The 15,839-nt window shown below is 38.2% G+C and overlaps 2 protein-coding genes across 5 annotated transcripts in view; both read left to right on the forward strand.

The window, feature by feature from the left end:
* Nucleotides 1–293: 293 nt before the first annotated feature.
* On the forward strand, nt 294–7,933 carry LOC143285028 (U3 small nucleolar ribonucleoprotein IMP4-like). Its single transcript, XM_076592203.1, has 8 exons — nt 294–343; nt 1,294–1,377; nt 2,578–2,687; nt 3,359–3,491; nt 4,670–4,824; nt 5,403–5,497; nt 6,313–6,383; nt 7,060–7,933. The coding sequence occupies exons 3-8, from the start codon at nt 2,616–2,618 to the stop codon at nt 7,167–7,169; spliced, it is 636 nt and encodes a 211-aa protein (XP_076448318.1). The 5' UTR covers nt 294–343; nt 1,294–1,377; nt 2,578–2,615; the 3' UTR covers nt 7,170–7,933.
* Nucleotides 7,934–10,242: 2,309 nt separating this feature from the next.
* LOC143284506 (uncharacterized) overlaps nt 10,243–15,839 on the forward strand; it is a 118,254-nt gene continuing 112,657 nt past the window's right edge. For all 4 annotated transcript variants that reach the window (XM_076591205.1, XM_076591207.1, XM_076591208.1 and 1 more), the window contains exon 1: nt 10,243–10,544. In XM_076591205.1, the coding sequence (XP_076447320.1) occupies nt 10,362–10,544 (183 nt within the window). In that variant the 5' untranslated portion in view covers nt 10,243–10,361. The remainder of the gene's footprint in view (nt 10,545–15,839) is intronic.

Consider the following 15,839-nt stretch of genomic DNA (forward strand, 5'->3'; position numbering starts at 1 on the left):
AAGATTCTGAGACCAACGATTACTCTACATATTTATTTAGTAACTGGTACTACTCGCACTATTTCTGTTCACTGTTGATCGGGATGATTCTTCATCCTTGGACTTCTCTTTCTTTAGTTGAATTGATTATTTAATGTTATAAATAAAGTCTATTTTTATGACAATATCATCTGATTCATCAGTTTCTAAACAACAAAAAGTGATGATTTCTCTTCTATTTCTTTGTTTTTATAGTTTCGACGCCAAGCAAGACTTCGTCGGGAATTTATTTACCGGAAGTCTGTTGAGGACAAGGAGAGGTCTATTCAAAACAAAAAAGACCTCATCAAAAAAGCACTTGATAGTAAGTATAACTTGCTGCGAGTAAGCGTCTAGTAATACAATAGATGTGTGAACTGTTTGCCTTTTTTATTAATTTTTTTATTTTTATACTTTATTATTGTGTTTATTTAAATATGAAATTTGTATTGCAGTGAAACTTAACTGTGGCTCACTGACTGAGATGTCAACACCTGCTCCATGACTATTTGGAGTACTGATCAGATGATTTGTGTGTGTTTTTGTATTCATATAAAAGTGCATGCATGATGATAAATATGATTGATGTTGTTTTACTAATTTTACTTTTTTTATATTTCAGTTTTGGTAGTTTTAAGTTGAAAATCAATGACAGTGAGCAGAATGAATGTGCAGGGTTAATGCATTTGTTATTTGCTTTTGTCTGGATTAGCCAGGGAGTAGAGAATGATATTGCTGCACACACACACACACACACACACACACACGCATGTAGTGATGTACACATACAATGTACACATATAACACACACACACACACACACACACACACACCCATTGTTCACAAAAAGACAAAACCAAAACCACAACAGTGCCAGTGATCACATTCCTGACAGCTCAAATCTGTTCTTCAGAAAATAAAGGCAACAACAACAGTAATAATAATAATGATAAACTGACAACAAAATAAAAAAAAGCAATAAAGGCAACACCAACAATAATAATGATAATGATAATAATATTGATAATGATAGATTGACAACAAAATAACAAAAGCAAGAGTATGACTACGAGAAATAATGCTAACAACTATGCAACATGACAGAACTAGAGACTACAACAATGAAACTGATTATTATAATGATAATAGAAACAGTAATGACGTACATGTAGTATAAACTCCATAACATGTAGTTTGGGTTTCATTTAAAGATGCACTTTGAAATTTAGAATGGAATGTTTCTCTATTGAAAAGTGACATTGATGCTTGTTTCAGACAATACGCCCATCCCGACATATTTGAGAAAAGAGGCAGTTGACATCCAGAAATCACTGGCTTGGGATGATGAGGGTGGTGAAGGTAACACTGCAAATCTATGTCTGGTCTCATTGTCTTTTTGTTAATATTTTTCTGTCTGTTCTCTCTGTACTTGTCTGTTAGTCTGTCTGCCCAACTGTGTGCGTGTGTTTCACCATCAGTGTGTATTGTAAAATTTTAGTATCTTAACTACCATTCAGCCTTTGGGAGCTTACACTAGTTACAGCCTCAGCAGGCTTCAATGCCAAATTGATGCAGAAAGAAAACCCACAGAAAATATTACATTTTTCTCTCAGAATTATATGTGAACACATCCGTAATACTGTAGAAGTTAGTTCCCTTCGTTTGCAGTTAAGCATGATTGTGTAGGGTTGTGAAAACTGTTTCAGTGAGACCAATTTTGATGCCAGAGCAATGCTCAGGTGCAGGGCTTAACAAGTTTATGTGATATAATGTGAGGTTAATAGTGTAGTACAGCACTGTCTGTGTGGTGGTAGTGGTTTTGACTAGATTTAGTCTTTAGTGTTTCCTTCTGATTCTGATAAGCACTAGGCCAAGTTTTTCTAGTTTATTCTAATTTATTTCTAGTTCATTGACTGCCATTCTTAGGGTCCAAGTAGCAGTTTGAGGGAATCCCAGCTCGATTAGAGTGGTTCAGAGGACTACAATTAGCTTGAGAGTAAGACGAAACAGATCACAGCTTTGTGTCCAGAATAGGCTATGTTCTGGTACTTTCAGTTTATGATAAATTTATTTATGTAACACTATTAACATGTACAACTTTCTCAGTTGCACTGAACAGTGTGAATTTACATGTAAAACATTTCATTTAAACACTTGTCATGAAAATTTCCATGCATAGCCCTGCACACAACAGGAAAGCTTCCAATCAGCCACTCATACATTCATTTATTTTCATACACATACAAAATCATTATTCACTATACAACACTCATGATTTTCTGTGACCTTTGCTACATCATGATTTGGAAAGATTTCTTTCAGTGAGTGTGAAATACAAAATTTTCAAACAGAACAGAAAAGCACAGAACTTTATTAGCATAATTACATAAACATAGAAGTCAACAGTAGTAGTGGTACCATCATTTCAGACTTGAAGTAATCATATAAGATTATACTAGAATAAGCTATTGACACTTTTTTTTGTGTGTGTATTGCTTAAGCCCAACCATGACCAAAGTGCCATACGTTTATTATGAGGTGTGTGTTTCAACTTAACAGGGGTGACCACCAGCGAGGATGACGAATACAGGTGGGCCATGGTGCAAGACCCCAAGGTCATGGTCACCACCTCCAGGGACCCGTCCAGCAAGCTGAAGCAGTTTGCGAAGGTAACATATCCTTTTGTTCCCCCATGTCTTGACTTTCACCTAACTTCATTGAGATCGATACAGAAAGACACAAAAACACACTATTTATGTAGGGTTGCCTCCAGATCTCTATTCCATGGGTGATTTTTTCTATTTCTGTTTTTTGGGGAAAGGAAATTCTTTCAAACCTGCTAAAAATAAGAAAGTCTTACATACACATGTGCATGCATACATGTGTGTGCATACATGCATTCCAAACAACATACAAGCATGCAGTGATGCACTTATACATAAACATACTCTTTCTCTGTGAGTTTGTTTATGGATAACAAATAACCAATTCAGTGATTCACCATGCACCTTTGAAATACTTTTCAGGAAGAAATTTTCTATCTTTGATTGAAGAAGAGCATTCCTAATGTCTTTAAAACCATATTCTTAAGATACAGGGGGGCATACTGTTAGTCATACTTTTAATTGCTGTTCTTTTGATTTAAAAGTCTTTATTTTAAGGAGGCTTTGCCCCTTACCCCCAAGAGGGACATCACCTAATGCTGATTTCCATATCTCCATAGCTGTTTCTGTTAATTTCACAAAATTATATGTTAATCATTCAAGATTATTTTTGATTATTTCAGATGTTCAGACTCTGCTCAATAAAGTTGGTGTGATTTGATTCTGTTTGTTCACAGGAAATGAAACTGATCATTCCCAATTCCCAGCGGATAAACAGAGGGAATTATGAAACAAAGGAACTGATGGAGGCGTGTCGTGCAAACGATGTGACAGATGTTGTCATTGTGCACGAACACCGAGGTGTTCCAGGTAGGTTCTCACACATGGTGTATTTTAATCACTGTGACCTTAACACATAATGATAATAATATGTTCATTTTTAGAGCGCCTAATCAGATGATTTTGCTCTGAGAGCTTTACAATTCAGTTGTTCCTACTAAAGATATCATCCATCAATACATGCAGGTTGGTTCAACTAAGTGAAGAAACTGTGACAAGATGTTGCATCAAAAGTACACACAAAGATCAGTGTCCATACAAACTATATATTTATTATGCATAAAAACATACACATATGCCTACACCCAACATATATATCATTATAATAATAATAATAATAATAAATTGATTAATTCATATGTCATCCCTGCTTGCAACACATGCCCAACTGTGCTGCACATTGAAAAAAATTGATACATTCAAACACTAAGACGACACCTTCCTTACATATGGAACTACACATGGGTCACAGATGTCAGTTATGTCTGTGAGGCAACAGTGTGTAATGGAGAGTTGTTTAATGGAATCACAAATGGATTTTTTTACAGTTTTTAGGAGGAAGGTGAATTTTGTTTAATGTTTTGTGACACATACTGTTGACCAGAGACATTTGGTTAAAGTAGTCATTTTCTCTTATTTCAATTTTATTATTCCAAAGATAAAAAGGTAGGTAGGAGAGGAGGGGGTGTATGGTGAGTTGGGGGAACAGGATAAATTGAGGGTGGAGTCAATGAAAAATGATGTAGATAAGTGGAAGTAGAATTAAAGTAAATTTTTCGATGAACTTTGTAAAAGGGAAGTAATAAATTTTACGAGAGAGTTTCAGTTTCAGTAGCTCAGGGAGGCGTCACTGCGTTCGGACAAATCCATATACGCTACACCACATCTGCCAAGCAGATGCCTGACCAGCAGCGTAACCCAATGCGAGAGAAACATCTAATAAGGAATGTGAAAGTAAAAAAACATCAACATTTCTGGTGACTTAGAATTAATGACACACTTTCATGCAGATTTCATTAACTCATAATCAAACATTATATTCTTAACTGTAACATTTGTTTTTACTTGAGTGATGGATTTGCACATTTCACTTGTTTTAAACATTAGGGGGGTGGGGATTCTTGCCTTGTTGCAGTGTTTTATGATGCATGTTTCGGGGGTTGTTTAAATTTTCTGATGAAAAATCTGTATGAATCCTGGGTGAGCAGATGGCCTGATTGTGAGTCACTTGCCCTTTGGGCCGACAGCGTACTTCACCCTGTCCAACGTGGTGATGCGGCACGACATACCCGGGGTGGGCACCATGTCTGAGGTCTTCCCCCACCTCATCTTCCACAACTTCTCCACGAAGCTGGGCAAAAGGGTCAGTCTGAGGAACACCCCTAACCCCCCACACAATATTCTTATGCTTCACCACCACACAGGGCAAAAGGGTCAGTCTGAAGAACCCCCTAACCCCTTACCCTATGTTCTTATGCTTCACTATCAAACAGAGCAAAAGGGTCAGTATGAGAAACACCCCCTTATTCCCCCCCTGTCCCCCCCACCACCCTCCCACACACATGACACTCGTGTCTTCTGACAAAAAGTTATATGACAATGTGACAATCATGTCAACCGACATAACAAATATATATATATATATATATATATATATATATATATATATATATATTGATTGTAATGTACAATATGTTAACTGTATGTAAACTATCAGGCTTGGTGAAATATATTACCTTAAAAGTACTAGAGCTACCAGATTGTTTGCAGTGTATTGTGAGAAGTTTCATTCTAAGTGAAAACTATTTCATGACACTGCGAAAGGTATATGATTTATAATCATATTGGCAGAGCCTTTTCTTCAGCCATACAGAATGTACTTTCTCTTCATGATGATATAAGCATTGTGAATTGTGTTTTCTTTTTGTTTGTCCCCATCAGGTGATGAACATACTGAAACACCTGTTTCCAGTCACTAAAGATGATAGCAGAAGGGTTATGTCGTTCATCAATGAGGATGACTTCATCCACTTTAGGTGAGTTTCGTCAGGCTTTTTTTGTGTGGGTTTGTGTGAGTGGGTGTGTGTGATTATGTGAGTGTCTATTTAAGTGTGATTGTGTGAGTTGCTGTTGTTGTTGTGTGTGTGTGTGTGTGTGTGTGCAATTGTATAGGCTTGTGTGTGTATTTGTGTAAAAGAGAAAGAAAAACAAAAAGAGAGGAAAAATCTTATTCCACCAGGGTAATGAGATAAGTAGGTGTACACCCATTTCTTCCATTGAACCCTGTAGTACAAAAATTCAAAAACAAAAATGAGTTAAAAACCAAAAATAAATGCATAGGTAAGGAATTATCAAGAAAAAAAGGGGGTAACAAAATGGGAAGCAGAACAACACACACACTATTGAAAAAAACACAAACAACAAATGACAGGAACTCTCTCTCTCACATTCACACAGACACACACACACGTGCACGTGCTTGCATGTATGCAACATGCACACACACACTTGCAGGCAACGCATACACATGCACACAACATTCTTTTTCTTTTGAAAGTTGGTAAAAATTGAAATTTATTGGTATTGTGGGGTAGCAACTATGTCGGAGCTGTGTAACCGTCCTTTGCTCTGGTCCAGTGTGCACTGTGACTGTCACTCCCACATGAAGATTCAAGGTCTGATCTGAACACTGGGTTTGTGCAAAGATCAGGCATCTGCTGTTACATCATAAACAGCAGGTGTGTAGAGTATAGGGATGAGTCCATATGCTTTGACACCTCCTTCAAACTGAAAACATATATGATATAGATACACAACATGTTAAGGAATGGTTGCTTCATTTCTTCTACAGGCATCACACATTCAAACGTGTGGAAAAAGAGATGGAGTTGACGGAAGTTGGGCCACGCTTTGACATGAAATGTGAGTACATGTTTTTTGCATTTTCTTTTTAAATGTGAATGCATAGTTATATTTTGTATTTTATTGGAAATGTGAGTGCACATATTTCGCATGTTGTTGGAAGTGTGAGTAGACATGTGTTTAGTTTTTGACACACCAGTGTAAACCATCTTTGTCTTTATCTGGTGTTGTGTGGTGTCAGGAGCTCCATGTTGACGTTGCCGTGTACCAGTAATGTGTGATGTGATATTTCAGTACTTTCACAGAACTCCATCAATTGCAGTGTACCAGCTGATAGCAGTCATGTGTTGTGTGATGTAATGTTTCAGTACTGTCACAGAGTTCCATGTTGATGCTGCCGTGTACCAGCTGATAGCAGTCATGTGATGTGTGATGTGATGTAATGTTTCAGTACTGTCACAGAGTTCCATGTTGATGCTGCCGTGTACCAGCTGATAGCAGTCATGTGATGTGTGATGTGATGTAATGTTTCAGTACTGTCACAGAGTTCCATGTTGATGCTGCCGTGTACCAGCTGATAGCAGTCATGTGATGTGTGATGTGATGGATGTGATGTTTCAGTACTGTCACAGAGTTCCATGTTGATGTTGCCGTGTACCAGCTGATAGCAGTCATGTGATGTGTGATGTGATGTAATGTTTCAGTACTGTCACAGAGTTCCATGTTGATGTTGCAGTGTACCAGTTGATTCGTGGCACCCTGGAGGAAGCCAACATGGCTGACGTGGAGTGGGTGCACCGCCCCTTCATGAACACAGCCAGGAAGAGAAAGTTCCTGGCGGAATAAAGGATACTACACTCCTGAAATTGGAGTATGAGACTATGACTGCCTATATGTATATGGCGGGGTTCCTGGCTGAATTAAACTCAGCAGTGTTGTGCAAGGATGTCCCTGGAACCGGAGTATGGCTACCTGTATACATATATGGCGGTGTTAGGCATATAAAAGTCTATTCATATATCGATAGGATTGAATGTGGGAGTTGCAAACCCATGAACACAGTAAGGAAGAAAGAAAAGTGCAAGAGTGTATGTGTCTGACTAGGGGGCCTGCTTGTATGTTTGTGTTGATAGTGTGAGTTTGTGGTGATTGTTGTGTGTTGGATTGGGTGTGAGTGCTTCTGGTGGTGTGCATGTGTGTGTGTGTGTGTTTTCATGCATGTATGGTGATTATGTGTGTGTGTGTGTGGTGATTATGTGTGTGTGTTGGAGTGTGTGTATGTGTGTGATTGATATGTACTCAATGTAAAAGGGGCTGGAAATTCTAAGTATGTCTGCAAGCAAGGGTTAATGTGTCATTCATGTTTTCACCATGATGAGAGATATTGATGTCAGATGTTCATACCTTTGCATGTGTCACTGTGCAGTCCTCAGCTTCTCAGTAAAATGTGTGACTGTGTCAGTGTGTGAAAATGTGGAATATTTGTTAAAATGGATGGCAGCTCTGAATTCCAGTGATAGAACAGCCAAAAACATGTATGTAAATAGTATATAAGTGTAAAATTGTTACTGATGATGATTATGTTCTTGGTAATAAAAAAAAAACAACTGGCCATGAATACTGCTTGTGTCATTGTTTGTGTTCCAGTGTGTGCGAGGGATACTTTTGTTTTCACATTTCTTTGTGTACATCAACATTGCAACTTCCACCAGATACAAATAACTTAATACCAGTCCTGAGGCACATTTCTTACATACTAGTTAGGCAAGGTTCTCATGAGACATGCTAGGAAGGTACACTTCTTTTTTTTTGTACCTTGTGGCAATCGTGGCTAGGTTCTCGTGAGTCTAAGCTAGGTAGCCTTCAGAACAATTTTGCTGTAAGGTAAGGATAAAATTTACTTCTGCCTTGCATTCTTTTCTTTGTGCATGTACTCTCCTTGCCCTTGCCACTCGCTCTCTTCGCCACAAACATGTGAGCATGCTCGCAAATAGGAAACATCTCAGACCTATTCTCATATATACAAATAAATGTATTCTCAGACTTTAATTGAAAGGAAAAAATTCATACACAGACACACTTAGAAAGAGAGCAGGAGTACAAAGTATCCAGCAGAGGTGTTACATTTTGAATTCTAGAGGGTGATTTGAGTTACTTGAATGTGCGAGGTAGGTGTGTTTGCACGTCTATGTATTGGGGATGGATATGGCGAGGTGTGGAAGAAATGGATACCGAAGGGACACAAGTGAACATGTGCACAGAAGAAATGCAGGAATCTTTCCTAATAATGGATGGCAGAAACTGAAACTGAGCTGCCACAAAAGGTGCAAATAGGGAGATAGGAAGTGTAATATTGAAGTGTTAACTATCAACATAAAAGAATGGTGTGGCAGGAACTGTGAGTTTGTTTGCGCTTTAAGGAATCACCAAGAAATGTTAAGACTTCAGAATGTTCAATTTTATCTTGAAAACATATTGACATGAAGGCAAAGCATCTCATCAGTTCACTGATTAAAAGTGAATGCATTTAAAAAGAATTAAACTTGTTACATGGTACTGTAGAGGAAAATTTCAAATGTATATACTTCTTTTGAATATGAGGCTTTAATGCCTTTTTACCTGTCTACAGAGACTGAAGATGTTGACACTTTCTTGTTGCTGCTGTTAAAATTTATTTAAGTTTTCTACACCGACAAGTTGGACATTTGCTAAATATATATTTTGTTCTTTTAAATAAGCTTGTAACTTACACTGCATTAAGTTCTTGCTCTTTTACATAGATATTTTCATCAGTCTAAAATCACACTGTTGATAGATGTTAACTGAAGAACAATTGCATCGGAGCTGATCACAAAATATGCGTTCACACACATGCTCCCGGTCACATGCAGACTGACATACACAGGTGTGCATGTATGCACTGGCACAAAGAGCAAAGATCTACTCTTCCTAGCCTACATTTGCATCCTTATAAGAGAGAATGGACTTTGGAGTAAAATCCTCTGCACGAGAATTCAGTTCAAGTTTTATGGTATCTTTTGCGTGTATGTAATGTACATGCGCGTGCTCGTGTGTGTGTGTGTGTGCACATGTGTATGACTGAGTGTGTATGTGTGTGGCTGCTGGTGTGCCAGTGGTGTTATTTCGCTGAGCGAAGCCTTTTTACAGTCATTTATTTGTTCTTACCATTAGTTTTGATTAGTTCCATTTAAACGGTTTCTCCTCCTCCTTTCTGTTACACGACCAACATCGACTTGCCGATGACTCTGTCATGGTTCATGCATGCTGGGTATTTTCCTGTGTGTCTCCATAACCCATGGAACACTGACATGGGTTACGGGATCTTTAACGTGCATATTTGATCTTCTGCGTGCGTAAACACACGAAGCGGGTTCAGGCAAGAGCAGGTCTGCACATATGTTCTCATGAGTCAAAGCTAGGTAGCCTTCTCCACCCTTTACCTACCAGGCGCCGTTACCATGATTTGAACCTGGGACCCTCAGACTGAAAGTCCAACACTTAAACCAGTCGGCTATTGTGTCCATCTCTTTCCTGTACATGCTTTTCAAAGTAGGGCGTAGCGTATGCTTCGACATTTTGATTTAAAAAAAAAAAGAAAAAATTATCAGAGCCGAGTGCAGAAAATAGTTGGCAATAGTTTTTATTTTTATTTGTTTATTTATCAAGCAGTTTTCCCCAGTGATAGTTCATAATTATTATAAGTGTTTAAGTTAGGCAAGGCAAGCAATTTATTTGGGATTTATTTAGTGTACGCACAACTAGGAGGCATCGAAACAAGAGAAAGAACCGGAGAGAGAGAGAGAGAGAGAATGATGAGATAAATGGGAGACAACTCTTGTTACACAACTTTCTTCCGGAAACCAAGGCAGACGATCTTTTGTTTACAGCTGTACGAACGAACCATTTCGCTTGACAGATCTTTTAAACTGCACTTTCCTTTATTGTCGCAGAGTTTATCGAAGAAACAGACACAGTGGCGATATCAGGGCCTATGGACATGGATACGGAAAGACTGTAATGGAAGTGTTCAAGGCGGTTGCTGATTTTAGTCCTCCAGCGTGCGAAACTGGACTGTCGACCCTTTTGTCTTTTTGCAAAGGCGACCAGTTCGAAGTGTTGGATAAGACAAAAACAGACTGGTGGGGAGCGCGTCGTTTGAAGGACAGTGTTATCGGCTACGTCCCTTCTAGTTATTTGCAGGTAAGTCGAAAAAATTGCTGTAAGGAAAAGTTAAAGGTTTGCATTAAAAAAAATAAATTTGGTGAGTGTGTGTCAGCGATTTCCAGCCCTGGCACTACTCGTTGGACGTGACGAGCATTCATTGCAATGCGCTCATTATATCGACATGTATTATGCGTGCAGGAATGTATGATAAACAGAAATATGGGGAAACAGAACCATTGTCAGTTCCACGAGCTTCATTATCGTCATCATCGTCATGTTTTCTCTTGTTTCTGAGTGGTTATCAGTGTCACTGAGTTATTACATATCATTGTCACCGATTATCATTTTAACATTGATTTTTAATTTTGAATGGATTTTTTTTTTTCAGCATCAAAGGTTTAGATTTGAGACTGTAAGTCTTTACAATTAAAAAAAATCTTATACATAGTAAACAAAATCCAACTACTGAAGGATGAATCTGCAAACTGTAATTACTATTCAATTTGTTTATAATAATTATGTAAATATTATAACATATCTTTTATCAACATACATTAATAATGATTTAGTTGCTTACAAACTGAAACTCTTATTCTCTGACATCCATCTTCGTTACTTTCATGCATCCTTCTTTTGAGTACTGCATTGCCATTGCAAGTCAAAATCTGACAGCAGCTCACCCTGTTGCAGTCATTATTTTCGGCCTCAGTTTCTGAGATTTAAACACATGCACGCACGCACATACATACACATGGAGAGGTGTAGGAATAGAGAATTCCAGAATGCACCAGTTGACAAGGCCCACTGGGCACTGTTACCTGAATCTTAACAGAGACAGACAGAATGTGTTATTGTCTTGATTGAAATGTTTGCCAACAATTTACATATATTTTAGAATGTATATATATTTAAAGAAGGTATCTGGGTGCATGCTCTCTTAAATATGTGTTTGCACTCACACACTTTTTTGGGAATGCAGATATATGTGTGCATATGTCATTGTGTGCACCCTTGTCACTAAATGTGTTACATAATGTGTGTGTGTGTGTGTGTGTGTGTGTGTGTGTGTACTGTGTTTATGTGAACCCTTGGTAAATGGCCAAAACATAGTGTAACCTGCCCTAGTGCCCACAGTGGTGTCTGTCCCTGCACAGTTTTGTGTCAGTGTGTCCTCTTCACTGTGTTAACTTAATGTGTTGTAAATATAATCTCTCTCTCTCTCTCTCTGTGTGTGTGTGTGTGTGTGTGTGTGTGTGATACAAGTTCGTAAATTCTGTTTACATATTATTTGAATTATGTTTAAACATGTGATGATTTAGTTAAAGGGGGATAAATTTGCTTTTTGTTTGGAAAGCGTGTGCATATTATCTATGTGTGCATGTTGGTGCCTTTTAGAACAGGATAAATGTGCTAATTTCTTTAAGTGTTATTCTTACCAGATGTAGCCGTTTTCAAGTTTATGAATGTCCAGGTAGTATTTTTTCGTGGTTTGTAAAAAAAACAAACTATATTGATGGAAGCTAACAACAGCAGCTTTTTAATCATTGATAATGAATGTTGGAATAACTAGAGCAGGAATAATGATTCTAAAGCTCATACAGTGCACTTGTATGGAATGAGTGGAGGCCTCTCCTGCCGCAGTTCACTTTTTTTTTTCTCTAAGTTTGAAGGCAAAACTGTTGGCACACATCATGCCCAGAACCATTTTGGCATATTTCAGAGAACAATGATATTCTCATTAACAGCATAAGACTTTCATAAATGCAGTCTGTTTCTTGTTATTCAGAATCTAGTTGCATGTCTTAGAATTGTAAACAGTAGGTATAAAACAAGTAATAGTAAACTGTATTGATATTTCTTGCAGTTTTTGCATGTTGGCAAAATATTTGCCACACATTTCCAGATGCCTTGCTTTATCTTGTAGAACAGAACAACTGTATGTTAAGGTATCTTTCCATAATGTTTTAACTGCAGTTTAACTGTAGAAACAGAAGTTGCTGGTTTTTGTTTTGGGTTTGTTTTTTTTTTTTTTTGGTTTGGTGTAACATGGTCATGTGAAGTTTATCTCAGACATGAGTATTCACCAGAGAGGGGAGACAAGATGTTGGCCAGAAAAGGGAGACATGGTGTTGGCTTGATTATTTTCTTTCCTTACTATCAATATCATCATGATCAGGAATATCAGAATATGAACAGATCACAAACAAGACCAGACGAAAGCTTACATAAATAATTATATTGCACACATATACACACACCTTGACTCATAAACATGTATACACACACTCTCTATGATTCTGTCTCTTTCTTTCTCTTTCTCTCTCTCTCTTTCTGTCACACACACACACACACACACACACACACACACACACACACACACACACACACACACACACACACACACACACGCAGAGGCTGACATCAGTCCCCCCTGACAAAGCCAGTCTCATGCACGGATCACACCACAATGCAAACTATGCAATCGCAGCCATGACTGGGGCATAATATCTCCTGACAAAATCTCTCTTTCTGCAACAGCTCAGTGCTTTCAACAGGAAAGACATGCTCTGAGAACAAACTGGCCCTTTTAACCCCTCTTATCTGCCCATTCCTAGGCAGGCAGGGTCATGTCTTCCTCTTCAAGATGAGCACAAAACGTGCATATCCTGGCAGTATGTTCAGGCTCAGATATGTTATTTCTTTTGGTCAAGTTTTGTTTCTGGTGAACTTAATTTTCTCACCAAGATGTTGATGTTTTCATTTGATTTGTATGGAAAGTTAGCATTCATTTTCAAAGATATTGCGGTGGACAGACATAAAGTTAGGGACTGTATGTTCAGGAGGGTGTCAACAGAGTTTGTCGCTACCTTCAACTCTACTCTCCCTTACATACTCTTAACACTCACTCCTTGCTCACCCCTTTACCCCCTTGTGATAATGATATGCTGATGATAACAGTGACAATACTGATAATGATAATGAAAACAATGGTCATTAATAAACAATGATGATGATGAAATGTTTCGAACACACACTACCAGTATGTGTGTGTATTGTTTAAAGCTGTGGATTTTTTTCTTCAGAAATTGTTGAAATATCTCCCATACATGTCCATCAAAATTAATTATGATTTTACATGCCTCCTCTTTCATAAAACTTTCAGTATATATATATATATTTTGTTTTTTGGGTGTTTTTTTTTTAAAGCAAACAAATAAATCACCATGAGCAACAGCAAAAGAAAACAACACAAAAACATAACCAGAAACTGGATACTCGTGCAAGTCATCCCTTGATATTTATTGCTGATTAGATTTCATGTTGGTGTTGTGGTCTCTGAAGAGTGTCCAGCTGTTGTCATTCTCAGAGTCAGAGTATCTCTGACGATAAGAGGACTGTGAATCATTCTCTCATCGCCTGTAAGTTGTCCTTTTCTTCTTCATTTTCTTCTCTGTTTGACCTATTTGAGAGTGCTCGTGTGTGTGTGAGAGAGAGAGAAACCTGACTGAGTGACACAGGAAAGAAATGATAAACGCCCAAAGGTAGCTCTCGGACTGCTCTGTCCAGGTGGGTAGCCTGTTGAGCAATGACACCGTAGCGTAAGCATCACTGACTTGAAGTTGTGTACCTTGTGTAATGGAGAGAGTTACCACCCTTTACTATTTGTTAATCATATCATTTCCTGGCCTCATTATTTGATAATTTCCAGTGGATAAACTACCGAGGCAACCATGTATTTGTTCTGTATTGTCCACGTGTTCTGTGTAGCTTATTCAGGATTAAAGAGGCTACGCCAGTCTTGAATAAAAGCTAATTTGTGTTTGCACATTTCTTCTGTCTTTGCTGCTGTGTGCACATGTCAAATGATTGGTATAAGGACAGGCCCGGCACTTCAGTTTTTCTGAGGAAGTGTCTGGGTTTGTTCCATTGTACCTTTTATTTACCTGTGTGCTAGCTGAATCGGTAGCGTAAGCTTCACGGACTTGAAGTTGTGTACCTTGTGTAATGGAGAGAGTTACCACCCTTCACTATTTGTTAATGACACCGTGTGTTTGAAAAGCGCTCAGAGCTTGGTCTCTGACCAAGGACAGGTACTGTATAACTATAAGTATCCATATTATCATACCATCATCATCTTTCTCCCTACTGTTTCTTCTTAGCCAGGTCATGCAACTGTGTTCTTATGGACCAGATCCAGTAAGGTGTGATTCTTTCTGTGTTTCCTACCACTGTTGTGTATGTTTTTGTATCAGGGCATTCAAACTTAGGGAAATTGCTGCTTTGTAAAATAGTGAAATTTATGTTTTGTTATCTATATTTATGATTGTTTGCTTATTTCATGAGTTGTATTGTGTTTGTGTGAATCCCTCCACATGGGGCTGAGGCTTGATGTGAATAAACCATCCCAAATTAAAATAAAAAATCCTGTGTTGTGTGTGCATGTCTCCTCTGTGTTGTGTGTCTGTTATTGCCTGTCTCAGTTCTTGTGTTTCTCAAGTAAGGGGCACATTTAATGTACTCTCTCAAACTTTACATACTTGTGTGTAGGCGTGCACACACACACACATGTATGTATGTATGTATGTTTTTCAAACTGTCTTGTGATTAATCCTTCATGTCAAATCATTGTATCTTTTCTGTGGACAGTCATTGTGGATCTGTGTGTGTGTGTGTGTGTGTGTGTGTGCGCACGCACATGCTGTGTGTTGTGGTAGATGCATGACAAAAAGGTTAAAGGTCCCATAGCCTTTTATGTCCATCAGAGCAATGAATTCACACACACATACACACATATATCTATCTATCTATCTATCTATATATATATATATCCGTAGGAGTCGGCATAGGAAGATGGGGCCCAACCGGGGATAGAACCCTGACCACTGGTGAACACTGGATCAGAAGTCTGCCTGCCAGATTCTGCCATGGTATCATCTTGATGCATGATTCAGAGCTTTTGTGTATGTGTGCATGCCTGCACGGCTTTGTTTGCATTCTCATGATGAGAGAGATGGAGGGATAGAGTTTTGTGATTCATTCACACTCACGTCCTTGTTAATGATGACTGCTCGGAGCATTGATCTCTTGGGGGCAGCTCTTTCCTTTGGAATGAAGTTAATCCCACCATTTCAGAATTCCTGTATTGATCTGTTGCTTTCTAAAGAGTTTATTGATTGTCAAGTTGCTGTTGAACAAATAGCTAAAAGAGATTCATTCTGAATCAGCTTTGTTTTTGTTTGTTTTTTTTTCACAGTGCAAGATAAACATGTAACTTGTGCAGTTAGGATATTATGGGTTTTCTGTTAAGGAAAGAATCTGTCTGTCTGCCTC

The sequence above is a fragment of the Babylonia areolata genome, chromosome 8, assembly GCF_041734735.1.
Source record: "Babylonia areolata isolate BAREFJ2019XMU chromosome 8, ASM4173473v1, whole genome shotgun sequence".
NCBI lineage: Eukaryota > Metazoa > Mollusca > Gastropoda > Neogastropoda > Buccinidae > Babylonia > Babylonia areolata.

Excerpts from the sequence above, each read along its gene's own strand:
- LOC143285028 (XM_076592203.1), top strand. The coding sequence starts at position 2,616 with ATGGTGCAAGACCCCAAGGTCATGGTCACCACCTCCAGGGACCCGTCC. Across the intron at positions 5,498-6,312 it reads GATGACTTCATCCACTTTAG|GCATCACACATTCAAACGTG; the intron begins GTGAGTTTCGTC and ends TTTCTTCTACAG. Across the intron at positions 6,384-7,059 it reads GCCACGCTTTGACATGAAAT|TGTACCAGTTGATTCGTGGC; the intron begins GTGAGTACATGT and ends TTGATGTTGCAG.